Source organism: Larimichthys crocea, chromosome VI, assembly GCF_000972845.2.
Source record: "Larimichthys crocea isolate SSNF chromosome VI, L_crocea_2.0, whole genome shotgun sequence".
NCBI lineage: Eukaryota > Metazoa > Chordata > Actinopteri > Sciaenidae > Larimichthys > Larimichthys crocea.
The window spans coordinates 20295493-20313281 of NC_040016.1; the positions used below are offsets into that span (position 1 = coordinate 20295493).

The following is a 17789-nucleotide window of genomic DNA, read 5'->3' on the forward strand; positions in this document are numbered from 1 at the left end:
TGTTGTTTTTGTTTGTATACTGAAGTATTGTAACAAAATAATTTCCCCCTGGGATTATTAAAGTTTTTCTGCTTTTCTTCTAACATGATAAACTAACATGGTGACTATTGTAAACATTAATATATTAACATTAAACCACGGTTCAACCTTTTCCCCCCTTGGACCATAGACAGAGCTGCACATCTAATTAATCATCTAAAGGAAATAACTTTTATTTGAACTTTATTCAACTTTTATTTCACCTTTTTTCACTGGGTTACAGCCTATATGCATTTATGATTGATAAAAAAAAGGTAATGCATAATTATTATTGATTATTAAATGCCAAGAGTTGTGCGTCTTTGGAGATGTCCACTGATTCGTCCAATTGGAGTCCAAATGCCTCCACTGTTTGTAGTTTTTCAATTATCTGCACCCTCACAGTCACCATTATTTTAGGGAAAATTGTCAATTATTATGACAGAAATTGTCTTGCCTTGTTTATTTAATACATTTTCTACAGTTAAGCTCTTGCCTTTGTTTTTCTGTATTGATATCTGATATTTCCGAGGTGCCCTGAACGCAGCAGCAGCAGCGACATCTAGCGGCCAGCAGCGGAACAACAGAGCAACTGGCAGGCTGGTTATTTCCAGCGTCGGTGGTGGTGCAGCAGAGCAGAGCGGACCCTGGACTGACCGCAGCTGAGTCCGCACACACACACACACACACACCACCTGTCTGTCTCTCTGTCTGTCTGCACGCACACCGCAGACAGTTCAGTCAGTGCTCCCGCACACAGACATGAGCATCCAGAGCGCATCTGCGGCTGAAATCTGCGTGATCTGAACGGGAGGGATGTTGAGCACTGCAGCAGACATGCCGGGCCCGCTCCACATCACACTCATCGGTGAGTCTTTTATTTATATTCTATTTATTCCATCCACCCACGGACACAAGCGGCTGCAGAGAGCTGGTGTTTGCACACATTTTAAAAGATCAGGTGGAAAAAACATCCACCACATGAATCTTTGGAGACTTTGAAAAACATCAGATCAGTGTAAAGTCACCACAGGGCACCAGAGTATTAATGATATTAGTGATAATATGATTATGATATTTGCACAGACTGGCTTTATGTGTGGGAGGCACGCAGTGCACTTAAATCAGCAGACACACACTGCAGTGTCTGACACACACACACACACACGCACACACACCAGGACCTGCTGCTGAGCACATGAAGAATAATAATCCTCATCATCAACCTCACATTTAAGTTGGGAATGATTAGGACTGTCAGCCAGTTTTGCTTTGTCATGGAGAATGATAACACATTTCTATGAATCAAAACATGCTTAATGTTTGTTTTTTGTTTTAATCTTAAATCTCTCTAATTAACTATAAAATAATAATAATAACAAATAAATCAATAGATAATAGATTCAAATTCATTATTTTGTTTGATCAACAGCAGAAATCACAAAGATATTTAATTCATGATGATATAAAACAGAGAAAAACAGCAACATTTGAGAAGCTGGAAACATTCACGTTACCAACATTACCAACATTACCAACGGTAATGTAACGGTAATGTGGACTTTAGCTTTTTGTTGTTTCTTATTTTGTTTTTTTAGATTTTAGCATCATGATAGAGATTTTACAAATACAACAGTCAAATTACACGTGGTGGGATTTTTAAAGCTGACTGATATATGTTTGAGTCAGTATCGACTGTTTTTAGGCCAAAGAAGCATTCAACAGGAAAATTAGTTTTTCGATATTTCTTCTAACTGATATCCAAACGAGCCATGATATTGTTCTGTTAGCTAAGCTAACGAAGTCAAGGCCCAGTCTGGTTACCCTAAATCACATTCGACGGGATAAATTTCTCCTATATTCAGGGTGCAGGATGAGTCATCAGGATTATTTTAATGAGATTTTGACACAGAAGAAACCCTTTGAATCTAAAATCTACTTTATATTCCTCATCTCAAAGTACTGCCGAGGCTGCCGGTCTCTCCAACATTCCAAATCACAAAGATATTCCCTCCACAGTGATGTAAAAACAGAGCAAAAGCAGCAAAATATAGTGATTTTATTGCTCATAAGATTAGTTAATTATTGAAATTATGTCTGCAGCAAAGCTACTTTCATTATCTACAGACTATTTTCTCGATCCTTGAAACAACAACACAAAGTGATGTAGGTCCAAAACACAAATGTATTCCGTTTACCATCACGTGTGACAAAGGAAAGCATCGATTTATCATTTTTTCTTGATACATGAAGGTAATCATCAGGATAGATGCTGATTCATTAATGCCCTAATGATATTTATAGATCGTCACTAGCAGCAGTGGATCTACCCACATACGATGCTTCAGTAGTTTCTGTGGTTGTTTTTGTGGCTCTTTGATGATGCAGCTTCCTTCCTCTGAAGCTCTTTATGGTGAAATATGGATCTCCGTGTCTGTAAAGCTGCACTGACGTTAACAGTTTTCGTGCTTCGGGATGTGTGAACTGAATGCTTTTCCAAATGCAGGCTTTGTTTAGGACAGAGAGGAGATGACAGGGTGAGTTCTCATTTGGGGTGAAGGGGATTTGGGGGAGGGTCCCAGCTGGACATAAGCTGATCCGAGGGGTGTTAAAGCACAGAGAGAAGGGGGGCTTTAAAGGCAACAGCTCCTACGTTCACATATTGTACTGTACTTAGAATTAAAGCTTGAAATGAAGCGGACAATATTGTTTAGCGGTATTTCAGACATCCTTCTTCCCAGCAACACATTCCAGCTCCTCCTGGGGGATCCTGAGGCATTCCCAGGCCAGATGGGCTATATCGTCCCTCCAGTGGGTCCTGGATCTGCCCCAGGGTCTCCTCCCAGTTGGATGTGCCCAGAGCACCTCCAAAGGAAGATCCTAATCAGATTCCTAAACCAACTCAGCTGGATCCTTTCGACGCAATGTCCGAGCTCTTCATCCTATCTCCTAAACCCACAGAGGAGGCTCATTTTGGCCACTTGTATCCACAATCTCATTCGTTCGGTCACTGCACAGAGCTCTTGACTATAGCCTAGGTGAGGGTTAGAACATTGCATTGCAATGCATTCCGGTTCCTCCTGGGGGATCCCATGGCATTCCCAGGCTAGATGGGCTATGTATTCCCTCCAGCGTGTTCTGGAGTGGCCCCAGGGTCTCCTCCCAGTTGAATGTGCCCAGAACAAGTCCAAAGGAAGGCACCCAGGGGGTATCAGCTGGCTCCTTTCGACGCAAAGGAGAAGCACCCCTGCTCCGGGCTTCCTCTAGATGTCCAAGCTCTTCATCCTATCTCCTACAGCCTACAGAGGAGGCTCATTTGGGCAGGTGCAGCTCTACTCCAAGCTCCTTCGGGATGTCCATGGCTGAGCTCAGCCACCCGGGGGAGGAAGCTCATTTCAGCCACTAGTATCTGCAATCTAATTTTTCCAAGCACTACCCAAAGCTCATGACCATAGGTGAGGGTTGGAGCCTAGATGGACTGGAAAATCGAGAGCTTTATCTTCTGGCTCAGCTCCCTCTTCCCTACAATGGTCTGGTACGGTGTCTTGAAATACTGCCGATGCCACACCCACCCACTGGTCCATCTCACACTCCATTTTCCCGTCACTCGTGATCAAGACCCCGAGATACTGGGGGCAGCAACCTGCAGGGACTATTTTCTAGTAGAGAACCATGGCCTTGGATACCATAGATCGTCATGGATGACCGACCATGGTGTCACAAAATACACATGTTCAAATCTTCATCATCAAGCATGCCAGTATAAAGAATGGACGCCGTACATGTGACGTCACCCACAGGTTTCTGAAGAGCTGATTTGAAGCTCAAAAATCTGTAGCTCTGGCCATCGCCATCTTGGCAGTCTTGCCTCCCCAACTAGCCATCGCTAGTTATAGTAATAGTTTTTGGATGGAGCCTTACCTATATCAGGCTTCATGGACAGTATTAGTGATCAGTCCCCTCTTGGTTTTGGTCTTGGTCAACATATTTGTGGACAATAACATGGTACAACCAAAAGCTGATCATATCTGACCACTGATATCTTCTCAGAAAATCAAGGTAGACTTTGAATTCACCTTGAAAAGATGCTTAGTATAAAAACCAGTGGCCTGTAAAATGTCCTGCTTGCCCCACTGCTCTCCCTCTGGATGACTGGTCCGGAGAGGAGCTCCAAGGAGAGACAGGGAAAGAGGAGGTAGGTGAAATGATGGGAGGGATGAACAGGAGGACAGAAGAACAGACCGATAAGTGGAGAAGTGCTGGGGTTGTTTTAATTCCTCTCTCCTTCACAAAGTCAGCACTGTGCTGATATAACTGCACGTTAATAAAGTCTGTGTTTGTCCACAGACCAAAAACAGCAACGATGATGATTAAAAGCTGAGTTGTGAGCCAGAACTTGTGTGTTTATTATGGTGAAAATATAGATAACACCATAAACAACCTCTACTCAGTAATCTTGCATTGATGTTTGAGTATTTGGCTTCAGACATATTTGCAGTTCTGCGGACGCCGTACTGGACCACTGTTGGGAAGTTGGGAGTTGAGCTGGAAGGCAAAGCTCTCGATTTTCCAGTCCATCTAGGCTTCAACCCTCACCTATGGTCATGAGCTTTGGGTAGTGCTTGGAAAAATTTGATTGCGGATACTAGTGGCCGAAATGAGCTTCCTCCCCCGGGTGGCCGGGCTCAGCCATGGACATCCCGAAGGAGCAAGCTGATACCCCCTGGGTGCCTTCCTTTGGACTTGGTCTGGGCAAATTCAACTGGGAGGAGACCCTGGGGCCGATCCAGAACCCGCTGGAGGGACTACATAGCCCATCTAGCCTGGGAATGCCATGGGATCCCCAAGGGAGGGAAGCATTGCTGATGCATTGTTCACCCTGCTAAACCTGCTGCAAGTCAATGGACAGATGGATGGTTTACACTCAACACTTACAACAGCATTGTTTTTGGCAGCAGCAGGCAGCTGTTTCAAGAGAAAAACCTCTAAAATCTCACCTGCTCAGCAACAAAACAAAAAACAGACACGGTTATAGACCAGCTGGTGAAGACAGCGAAGCAGCTGAAGTGCCAGGTCTTTCCCTCAGGAGTTAGCGGAGATCGAAACGAAGCTGTATCATCTGACAATTATCAATATTTTGTCAAGTTCTGCACTTAAATACAATTTTAAAAAAGTGCACTTTGATTATATTTTTGAATATATTTTGATGCTAACACCACTGACCGTCATGTTGTCCAAAAACTATTAAACAAATCGAAGCTCAGCTCTCACATTCTGCACAACCCACTTTGCACCACTACACAGTGACCTCAAAAAATCTTTGTCTACAAGGGCAACTTTGCAGCGTAATTGCTTCAGAAAAAATCTTGCAGAATCCTTTCAGCCAAAAGGGACCGAACAGCCGAGTTTGCCTTATCAGCTTAACGCAGATAAGCTCCATGCTGAGCTCGACGAGGCGGCAGAGTGCCACTGGAGGGATATGAACAGGTGCTGGAGAGGAGATACCCTACGAAGTTTTTGAAACTACACAGTGAGAGGGGAAAATGGAGGGAGAAAACTGGTTGTCAATACCCAGAGAATACACAAGTTGGTTCATGTTAATCTGGCTTTACTGTGATGATTCCTTTGGGACAAGAGAGGACAAACATTGAACTGAAACACACTGAATTGTGGTGTCTAGTGTCGCTAAATCACTTTATTTGCATGGTGAAACGCCCGGCTTAAATTTATCCCAACGGGTGCAACAGTGTCTGAGTTAAAGGGGATGAGGGGGCGAGTTTGTTTTTAGCCACACCAGCACCGTGAATAAAGAGATGGTTGAGTTGGCCAGTTGGCTTTCCAGTCTGTGCAAGTTGATGATGAGAAACCTATTAAACTAACGTCAGTTACCAACAGCCTCATTGGTGCTTTGAGATGAGGAATATAAACTACATTTTAGGTTCAAAGACTTTCTTCTGTATCCAAGTCTCATTCTATCTGAATATAGGAGAAATGTATCCAGTCAAATGTGATTTGGGGTAACCAATATGAGCCTTTGTTAGCTTGTAGATGACACTATCTAACAGAGCAATAGTTTGTTTGGATACCGTCTACAGTTAAGCCACATATCACATTCAGTACAGCTTTGCATCTTTTCATTTGGCCTCATATAAGTATAATTTATGAGAAAACATCAAGATGTCACTGCAGCGCCACAATAACTCCTTTTGTGATTATTAAAACTGTAACTTCATATTTCTCTCGAGCCCCCTTGTTCATGAAGTAATCACTACTGGCATGGTGGACTGCCTTGACTTGAAAATACTTTCCATCTGTTCTATAAATACAGTTTTAGAAAGTTCCAGTGGCTCCATTGGTTTCTCCATTGGAGTGTCTCAGGCACAGTTGTAACAGGGGCACAAAGTAAAGGAAAAGAAAATAAATAGTTGGAAAGATTTTTTTTAAATGGAGCCAAGTTTGGCATCCTCACCAAAAGAAATGTCTGAAAGTGGTTCAAATCACAGCTAACCCAAAAACTAACCGAAAGGGCTACTGTTTGGTTGTAGAACCAGGTACCAGATGGTTTCCACCTGGTTCGTTAGTGCTCGTCGTTGTAACGACTGTCACCAGAGTCGTTTAACACCTGACTGTCTGGTGTGAACGACAGTTAAAGTGACCTGGACAATGGTTGTTCATGTCACTTGAGGTCCGGTGTGGGCGATGGTCATTGGTTTCTCTACTTTTACACAGATAGCCTCCCTCCACTCCTCTTTTAAACCACCTGTCTTCCCTGTGTAAAATGCAGATATTATTGTCACACTCAAACTCATGCGCTCTGCCTGGGGTGTGTAGAAATTACATGAATGGGTGGTTGGATGAACAAGCTACCAGGATGAGTAAGTGAATGACGGGATGAATGCATACAAAGCCATGGATGTTCAGTGCTCACAGTGCCACTAACGCTGCAAGCAAACTCACAAAAAAGGCAATATTTCACAATTTATTAAAACAGTTTTTTACCCTTTATTGATAGTTCAAGTTTGCCTCATTAACTCTACTGTCAGTTTGAGTTCTTCACTTCCAGCGTTTGCTTGTTTGCTCTCAAAATAAAAAATCAAATTGCTTCAAATGAGAGTATCCAGCATTGCTGTGTCACAGTGCAGAGCAGGGGACTAGAATAGCTCAGTGGATTGTTATGAACCGAAGTAATCCTGCACTAAATGGTACCTTTGTGAAACTTTTAATCCGCAGTGTGTTTTGGAGCAATTTAAGTGCCGTTTCATTCCTATCTCAACATTTTTGAGGCTGTCTTGCCAAAAACACAAAGAAACAGAGTGTTTCTTCTTTTACGTCACAATAAGTTTGGTCACTTGTTTCAATGTGGATACCTCCATTAGTAGACATATATGTAGTACACTGTTTACACTGTGTACTAGAGTAGTGCTTTATCTTGGCAGGGTTGTTGTCTCAATTCAAGTACGGTTGTTGTGCACTCCTCAGAAATGACGAACAACATTTAACTGCTTCTTCTTTGCCAAACTACAACCGTGCGGGGGATTAAAACCAACATTATACTGCCAACATATGAACATAAAACATATCTACAACTTATATTTGTATATTGCGGGATTCATCGCAACCGATTCAGCTCTAGCAGCTTCCTTGGACAGCCAAATTGTCAACCACTGACCCAGTGCCGGTCCTGGCCACATTTGCGCCCTGGGCGAACACCCCCCCCCCGAGGTGAACATTTTCTCGTGCGCCCTCACGGCCGCCGGTGCGCCCCTGGATGCGCCGTGCGCCCCCATCATTCCGTCCGCAGCATCCGTCTGCCTTGTCAACACCCCACAACCGGGGCGCCCGCTGCGCTAACTTAATGGGCGGTATCGCTCGTGCGCCCCCCACAGAGATTGCGCCCTGGGCGGACGCCCACATTGCCCATAGCTAAGACCGGCCCTGCACTGACCACACAACTCAACTTTTTGACTGTTATAAGTGCACCACCTGTCAATCAAAGTGTCCACACTGTTAATTCTATATAACTTTAAGTCTTAATATAATGTGAACAGGTGAGTTGTATATAAATTCACCCTCAGTACAGAGGAAGAACAGGGAAATTAGCTACAGAGACCAAAACTGTTTTTTGTACCAGGCTGTAAACATGTTTATTTCTGCTGTGAAGTTGGACATTTGAACATGGGGACTTATGGAGACTGACTCACTTCTGGAGCCAGCCTCAAGTGGACGTTTGAGGAACCGCAGTTTTTTTGGCACTTCTGCATGGGCTTCAAATTGGCCAAGCAGTTTTTGTGCCTAAACCTAACCAAACTGTGACTGTTTAAGGGTGCGTCATGTAGTAGACGTGTCCTGTAGTAATGTGTACAGTGTATCAGCATGTTAGTATCCTGACGTTTAGTTCAAAGCAGCTCTGTGCCTCAGTGCAGCTGCACAGAGCTGCTCGCATGACTCTAGTAGTCTCTCTAAGACTTTCTTATTGCTTAATCCTCATAAAACTTTTTAGGAAGTTCAGTGACTTGAGTTTGAAGTGCTTCTTCAGCAGCAGTCAGCTCAGCTACTTCACACACAGTGCCCTCCTTTTTGGAAATCATTTAGTCAGCAGGAAGGAACTAGTGGATCTGTGTCATCTAAGACTGTGGGGCTTTACGGTGACAGAGAGCTTAACATGCTGCAGACGTGTTTCAGACGTGTTGGCTATGATATTGTAATCTGCTCAGTTAGCCCCGGAGGTCAGACAGCCATCTGTGGTCCCAGACAGAGAGCAATATGGGATACAAGTAGTGAGGTCTCGGCCTCCGATTAGCGATGGATGGACGTATAGATGGATGCAGCTACCCGGATGAGTAGGTGGATGACAGGACAAATGTGTATGAAGCCACGGATGAACTGATGAGCAAATGAAGGAATGAATAAGACACGAGGAGGAATTGAATGTCAAGTAGATAAGAATGAACTAAAAGCACTTGTTATCGCTCCACGCAGTGGAAATAAAACAAAGTGCTTGTATCTCTCCATCTCTCTCAGGGCTGCGGTTCCTGAGAAAGAATGCAGGACAACAAAACACATTAAATCTGTATAGGGAACAAATTAAAGTGATTTGATCCACTCAGATCTCCTTGAACTTGTTACAGCTAAAGTCCACCGGGCACAGATGGGACGCTTTCAGATCGTAAAAACAGACAAAAAGGAAAAAATTTGACTACGAAGCACATTTACTCACGGTAGAAGCACAAAAGCCAAATAAAAATGACCAAATCTGAGCAAGTTAACAAAGTCACTTTTTTTTTTTTTTAACTTTTCATTTGACTTGTTTTTAAGAGACACTTTGGGTTAAACATGTCTCATTATACACAGATGGTGCGAAAACAGACTTCCTTCAGCTTTTCCATTATTCGTACAAAGGTAATGAAAGTAAACCTCATGGACTCATGTTGGAGATAAGAAGTCCGTGTCAGGGCCAGATCATAATACCACTATGTCAGTGGTACATGATAATGGTAAATGGTATATATCAGTTGTATATGTCAGTGATATATGTCAGTGGAACACAACAACATCATAATCAAACTGTTTTTTCCTCTCTTTCCCGTAGCTCTTCTGGCCAGCTGTGATGCCTTCAGATTGGGTTCTTCCCAGCGCATCATACCCCTCAGTCCTCCAGTTGCCCGTCTATTCCAGGATGAAGGCGCAGCCCAGCCACACTTCATCCAGGAATTAGTCAGAACCAAACGCCACTCCGTCCAAGAGTTAGTGCGTGCACAGCCTCATCTGGTTCATGACATGGGCTGGCCAGAGATACATGAAACATCCCGTTCTCAGGGCAAGATGGACTCTGCTAACTTCTCTCAGTTAAACCCGCCATCATCCGCCAGTCAGGATGTAGCCAGGACCCGAGACGCTTTGGATGAAAACCAAGATGTGGAAGACGAGATGGAGGTGAGGTTAAGTTAAAGGTGATGTTACTTTAAAGATTAAACGTTAAGAGAATATTTTATGGTTATCAGTCAGACTGTCTGACCAAATATCTTTCTACTTTCAGCGCATGGTTCATCTGGCTATTCCCCAGGATACAGAAAGCTACAGGGGACACCTAGACTCCACTGACCCAGAGAAGGAGCTTATCAGTGGGCCCGGAGCTGGCGATGCCTCCCTGGAGGCCTCAGGCTTCTATGGAACGGACATGGAGGACAGAGACAGAGGAGAGGAGGGAGTAGAGGACAGAGAGAGAAGAGGAGGAGAAGACGAGTGGGAGAGAGACGCAGAGAGGAGAGGAGGAGACGTCAGAGGAGAGGAAGAAGAGAGGGGAGGAGGAACAGACGATGGAGATGTTCGTGTACTGGATGCATTAGAGGCTAACCACACAACCCCAGATCTGGACGCTCTGATTGGTTAGTAGAGATAATGTTCCCCACAGAACCAACTCAATAGATCACATGATACACACCATGTTAGACCTATCTGTGATCTCACACTACATGCAACCAGGTCTTTAGAATTATTATTAATAAACTGGCTTAACACTAACTCCTCTCCAGGTTAAAAAGCCATTAAAAAGTGATCATTTATTGTTAAAACGGGTCAACCGCTGCGGCATAAACGCAACAGATCAGTCAAACTACTGACATATACCTGTTGTGTTCTGGCTTTGTTTATTGTACGAACCCAGCATCTAAATCTGAACCTGGCTTGATATTTACGCTGCAAAATAGAGACACAAAGAAGTTTAATTTGGTTTACGTCCAACAGACAGAGACATAAACAGTAAAAGTAAGTGAGCGAGTGCCGGCCTCGATAAATTCGGTTTATCGGCAAAATAAAAAGTTATTTCCAGATTGTTTCACAGCGGTTACATTCAACACAAACAGACACAGCTTCAGCAACCCGCTGCCCAAAACCGACTTATCACATTATAACGTGGTACTGATAAGTTTCTATTTTTAAATTGTTTACCTCTCAAGCTACGAGTAGACTTTCTTTGCATGTGTTGTCAAGTAAAACTCCTTATTTCTTTATTTTTTATATTCAAAGCTAAATGGGCCTCTAACTAACAAATAAAATACTATTTTAACAACATAAATCCAGTAATGCATTCGTTGTTTCATCACTGAACATCTATTGTATGTCTGTGAGTCTCGGTTACAAGCACACTGTCAAAACCTCATGACAACTATGGAAAGAAGACGAGAGGTTTATTCATATGAAGTTTACTCACAGACACTAACATGTGTTCCTGACATGTCTCTTTGTGTCACGAAGGCTACAGTCCATCGTTCAACCCCTCCAGTTCGCAGCAGCCTCGTTTATTCTCCCCAGATGAGATGCATGATTCTGGGCTACAGGAGCATCGTGCATCCCCGGTCCTGGAGGTGAGGACACAGATATAAGACACTGTTTTTCAATAAAAAATTCAGACAGCAGCAGGTAGCATGAAGAAAAAAGAGAGATCACCAGCTGCACTCGGATTTTAATTGGATCACAGTAAATCAGATGTAATCCAGGGCTCACCTACTAACCCTGCACTGAATGGTTTAATTAGTCTTTAACTGCTTTATGTGATTAGTGGTGTCTCGTTGGCCCATATCGAACTGACTCAGCAAAAAACGGATGCGCACAGCCACAACAAGCGCCACAAATAAATGAATTTAAACATTGTTTTAACCTTTAACTGTCACCACAACCCGTGTCCGCCTCAGGTGGGTCCTCTAGAGAGAGAGCTGTGGGAGGCAGAGGGGGAGGAAGATGGTCACGCCAGTGGCTATGGAGACCTTCACTCCTCCATTACGACAACCGTCGCTACATCTACTGCTACTTCAGCTGCTGCTGCTGCTGGTGGAGACACTGAGGGAACTGCCACCCCTGAGACGGACACGGGGACAGACTTTGGACTGCTGGGAAGTTATATACCTGGGAAAGGTAACACACAGTTCAAAAAATGTTGTTCAGTCCAAGCCGAGATAGCTCAACAACTGTTGGATGGATTGTCATTAAATTTGGTCCAAATGTTCGTGGTCCCCTGAGGATGAATCCAATATAGTCAACTCATTGCAATGTATCCAGTATTTTGAGCTGAGCTGTCACTCACAAATCAGTTATAAAACCTGCAAACCGTTACAAACTGAACTCTTTGCAAGCAGAGTGAACTTCCTGAATGAATCAGTAGCTTTTAGCAGCGGAGCACTGTTGTCAGCTCAGCTGGGATTGGCCTTTAATTACACGGTTTGTCACTGCAGATGAAACAGAGGACGAAGAGACGGAGAGGGAGGAGGAGGAAGACGAAGAAATTGGGCTGGCACACAAAGGCGTTTTTACCCAGAATCCCACTGTACCAGAGATTGGCATGGCTCCCAGCAGACAGCCTCTGCAGCCCAGCGTGGAGGAAGAGGAGGAGCTGGAGCAGGGAAGAGACGAGTTCAAAGGTGAGAAGCGACAACCTCCGTACCTGTAAAGTGAAGCCAGTCCAGAAGTGAATGGTCATTTAAACAGATGCATTATATATATTATATCTTCTCTTCAGGCGTTGGACTGAGCGACAGGAGTGACGAGGTGGAGGAGGAGGAATGGAGAAAGATGGAGAAAGAGGGAATCAGACACATCATCCCGCTCACCACGGATCCCTCTGCCACCGTCGGCTTCACCGACCCCTCCTGGGATTGGTTGGACAAGACCACGCCCCAGCCGGCCCAGAGGTCAGAGGTCAGGGGAGGTGGGATCACAGAGGTCTTCTTACCGGACAGTGATTTTGATGACATGGAGGAGCCACAGCAGGTGCGTTTACATGCAAGATGACATTCATTCATTCATAACTGTTTCTAACCTCGGCTGACTCTGGATCTTTCAGGTCATGTGTGTAAACTGGAGCGAGCTGGCTGGACGAGGATACGTCATCCTCCACATGACGCAAAACTTGAACTGTGTAAGTACCAGAGAGGGACGGGGATAGATTCATCATGTCCAGTTGTTGGTAGTGTTGGAGAGGAGGTCCTCTCTGAAGAGCTGGAGGTCTTCAGGAGGTTTTTGAAGGTAGAGAGGGACGCGCCTGATCTGGTAGGAACTGGTAGGACGTTCCACCTGTGTGAGGATGTTCAAGTCGGTGGGGCAAGGGTAAGCAGGGTAACATTTGACCTTTTGGGCTGATTGAAGTCCAGGCGTCAGGAGAGCGTTACAGTAATTCATTTATTTAGCATTATCATGTGTACGAGACAGACACAGAGGTTATTTCCGTACTTGTTGGATAGTTGAATAGCACCTGAAACCCCCTCCGGCTAACACCTATCAGATGTTGTACTGTGGGAGTGCCGTGTCAGACAGTTTTGTCATGTTTCCTGTGCACAAACATCATTAATGTCTCTGTCTGTCAGAGAGTGTGCAGTGTTATTCCCATTTGTGTCCAGTTGAACCAGCTCTAAACACCTTTACCTCCAGATTTTTGGACGTGGTCAAGGCTTTGTTTGTTTCCTCGAGACAACCCGGACAGACCCGTCCGGACCTTCAGCTCTTCATCTTTCATCCAAACTTTAAATGTAGATGTGAATGTTTGTGACTCCAGCAGCAGCCAGACTTTCTCTCCCACGCTGTCAAGAGTCGAGCAAAAGCTGAAGGAGTTCGCTTGAGTTGTACAGACAGATAAAACTGCTGGAGGCCATCTGTTTGTGTGTGTGCATGCGGTACTGAGGGAGGAGAGACCTTCACAACAGTGTCTGTCGCCATGGCAGCAACACAAACCTTCAAAACCGCCACTGCAGTGATTTTATGGTTGGTACGGCAACATGGATGGAGCCCGAACTGAACGCTCTTATATCCTCTCTTTTAAAACGTTGCATCGTTCTTTTGTATCTGTGTGAATTCATTTTTTGTGTTCACAAATAATGAATGAGCTCCTGCTTCAGTGCGAGCTGTAGAGAGAGACATCTGCAGGGAGATCAAGTATTAACTTGTAGAAAAATGTGTGTGTGTGTGTGACAGGAGGAGTTTCGTGCAGACCAGGGCGTACGGTTGCTGAAGATCATGGAGCGAGTGTTTGCTCGAAGAATGAAAAGCCCAGAGGGATCATGGGAACTCTATCTCAGCAAGCCTACACACCAGCAACACCAGCTGCTGATGAACGTGGCATCTGCGCACGGTACACACACACACAAATGAAGACATAGCTGCACACATCCACGTGTGATGTCGGTTTTTAAATCTGTTAACTGTTCATGTGTCTTCCAGGAGTGATAGATACCAAGGACGTGCTGGGCATGCTGGGAGAAATCAGGAAAAGTTTGAATAAGGTACGCTGTTGTCCAATAACTTCTTTTTTGTGACCGTTTCCAATCCAAACGATTGTCACAAAAGTCCAGATTATGAGGTTTCTGCTCACTGAGAGATTTCCAGCTTGGAGCTTCATTGATTTCTGCACACAGTTTCCTTCCTGAGTTTGTAACATCTTTAGAAAGACTTAAAGGTCAAGGTTGGCTGTTGTTGCTATGGCTCCCACGTCACTGATGGGTAGTATTTCATCAGTTGTAGGCCTCAACAGCTGTGTGTGTTTTCCTGTTTTCATATTGCAGTGTGTAATCAAATAAACAAGAAAGAAGTTTAACCTTACAATACATAACTCCGTCCCATAACTATCAGCAGTAATGAGTCTTAATCATAGATAGTATAAAACATGGGTGACATCACAGATACGACACCTGACCTTGACGGGTTCCGGCTAATCCAAAAAATGGGCAAAAACATGAATTATGGGTGAAACCTGGTTGCTCAAACAAGCCAACCTGTCAATCAAAGCGTCCAAGCTCGTAATCCTGCATAACTTTAAGCCTTAATATAATCTGAACAGGTGAGTTGTATATGAATTCACCCTCAGTACAGTTGTCATGAACGGGGAAATTAGCTACAGAGACCAAAACTGTTTTTTGTACCAGGCTGTAAACATGTTTATTTCTGCTGTGAAGTTGGACATTTGAACATGGGGACTTATGGAGACTGACTCACTTCTGGAGCCAGCCTCAAGTGGACGTTTGAGGAACTGCAGTTTTTGGATACAAGATGAAAGAAATGGATAAAAGATGTGTGCATGTTTGTGTTCGTATCCAGTTATTGTGTGACTGATTGTGTAAATTCGCTTCATCAGGTGGGCATCCAGAACTACAGCGAGGCCAGTAGTTGCCAGTCTCGGCCCAGTCAAACACGCAGCGACTACGGCAAGCTGTTTGTGGTTCTGGTGATCATCGGCTCCGTCTGCATGGTCATCATCACATCTGGATTTATTTACATCTGCTGGCAACGACGACTGCCTGCGACCAAGACTACGGTAGGCAAACAGACACACACACACACAGTTAACTCACTCACATACAGGTGCATAAAACAAGCGCACCTGTAATCCTGCCATGCTCTTTTAACTCGTACAGTTCCGCGCCGAGGAACTTCACTTTGTGGAGAACGGTTGCCACGACAACCCCACGCTGGACGTGGCCAATGACAGCCAGCCTGAGATGCAGGAGAAAAAGCCGAGTACCAACGGGCTGGCGGGGGGAGGAGAAGGAGGCGGGGAGGACAGCAATCGCTGGCAGGTGATTGGACGAGTAAATAAATGAATGAGTCACAGCAGCCGTGGCAGCGGTTCGGAAAAGATAATCTCTATTCTGCCTGACAACAGCGTAAAGCCTTTCATCCTTTTTTTTTGCAGGTCTTTGTCAATCAAGCAGCGACTGAAGAGGAAGAAGAGGAGCAGGACACACATCTCTGATGGACGAAGAGGAAGAAGAGGAGACAGGTTATGAAGGGTGAGCGTCTTTGATAGACAGATGATGAGTGGAGCCGAGAGGGAAGAAGAAGATGACGAGGAGGAAGAATACGAAATGTCTTTGGTGGAGACGAGGATAAAGAAAGGAGAGACAGAGGTAGTTGATGGAAGTTAAAAGGTCTAAATCCAGAGTAACAGATGTGTTCTCCAGCCAGAGTTAAGCTGATTGAGGCGAGGAGGAGTCACTGTCATCATGCACATCAGACACGGTATACGCTTTAAATTTCAACTTCTCTTAGGATGTCCACCTTTTCAAACGGTTAGTTGGACTTCATAGCTACATGCCCCAACTTAGAGAATATCATCATTACATGATAACACATCTGTTTAGTGTGCCTTATGCTTTAGCTTTTTTATGCTGTGGCTGTACGAGACATGGAAAATAAAACAGGAAATGGAAAATCCGAGCAGAAAGCACCTTTAATGTTTGAATGTAAAGAAGCTTTTAAAGTTTGAAGCATCGGCAGCTCCAGTTAATATTTTATTTCACATTAAGCCGAATTCTTTGACAAAATGGCCCCAACTGGTAGCAGGAAACTAAAATAATAATCTATTCCCCAGGCTGAAAATAGGTATAATACTCAAGAAAACATTGTTTACATTGAATGCCTGTGGTGGAACGTAACTTAGTACATTTACTCAAGTATTGTACTTCAGAACATTTGTATTTTACTTGAGTATTTTAATTTTCTGCTACTTTATACTTTTCTTTCTCCACAACATTTACCTGTAAGCTTGAGTTATTAGCCATTTTACATACAAAACATATGAGGAGCTTACAGAAAAGATGAAACTACCCATCAGTGTATGAAGTAAAGTTAGTAAAAATTGCTTTATTTCGAACAGTAAAAATCTTATTTACACATTAATCCATTGTTAATCCAATACTGCTTAATAGCATAACACTTCCTCCATTCTTCCATTCTACCAGTACTTCTGTACTTTTACTTAAGTAACATTTTGAATGTAAAATTTTTACTACCGAGTATTTTCACAGTGTGGTATTGTTAATTTTACTTAAAGTAAAAGGTCAGAATACTTCTTCCCACTCTGGTGATTACTCAAACGCCGCAGCAGTATCGCTGACAGCAACAACAAATTCAAAAGTCTAATCAGGATTGATGAGCGTGGTTTCACCTCGATGTCTGACAACAGTGATTCTTCTTAGCTACTCTGAAAAGGAAGTATAGCCCGTAGCAACTTTGAAACTAAGGTTTTGGCACTTTATCGATAGTGACTATCATCATTGAAATGCTGCATCATGTTAAATGTATTACATACAGTGACTAAAATATCTCTATTTTGCTCATAGGAATGGTTGTAACCGCTGAGGATGTTTACTGTACACTCTACAACCAGTCATGTGATTGCTATACTTACGTCCTGTTAGCCTAATATGCTTTTTATAATAGTGTTGGAATGGCTGCTGTATGCTCCTGGCTAACTCTTGAGGCTATGACACATGGGCAACATTTAGAGGCTAAAACCACAAACAAGTAGCTAATTACACAGTGCTGGAGTCAAGTCACCAAACCCCAAGTCCAAGTCAAGACCCAACTCTTTCATATTTTCATGTCGAAGTCTCAGTTCGGATCATTATGGTCATGTCCGAGTCATTGTGGCACGTCCAAGTCAACAAAGGAAATCATCACTTCAGACATACCATAGTCATGTCCAAGTTACTGGTTGTCTCATCACTACAGTCATGTCCAAGTCAGTACGGTCATGTCTGAGGCACGTTTGTGTTACTAGTCATGTCCGAGTCACTTCAGGCGTTCCTTTAACAAGTTACTACAGTCAAATTCCAAGTCCGTTTGATTATGTCCAAGTCAATAGGGTCATGTCAACAGGTCAACTGCGTCACTGTCGTCATGTTTGCATCACTACAGTTATTTCTTCATCAATCTTCACAGTCCTGTCCTGCGATCATGTCCAAGTCATTAAGGTAATGTTCAAGTCGCTGTGATGGTCCACAGTCCAC

General features: G+C 43.8%; 1 protein-coding gene across 1 annotated transcript; it reads left to right on the plus strand.

Moving 5' to 3' along the window:
* The first annotated feature begins 594 nt into the window (after positions 1 to 594).
* On the plus strand, positions 595 to 17480 carry podxl2 (podocalyxin-like 2). Its single transcript, XM_019272692.2, has 13 exons — positions 595 to 886; positions 9608 to 9951; positions 10055 to 10403; positions 11272 to 11381; positions 11709 to 11928; positions 12246 to 12431; positions 12530 to 12780; positions 12854 to 12928; positions 13978 to 14134; positions 14224 to 14285; positions 15134 to 15313; positions 15414 to 15575; positions 15692 to 17480. Exons 1-13 carry the CDS (start codon positions 835 to 837, stop codon positions 15749 to 15751), a joined length of 2208 nt encoding a protein of 735 aa, XP_019128237.2. The 5' UTR covers positions 595 to 834; the 3' UTR covers positions 15752 to 17480.
* Positions 17481 to 17789: the final 309 nt, after the last annotated feature.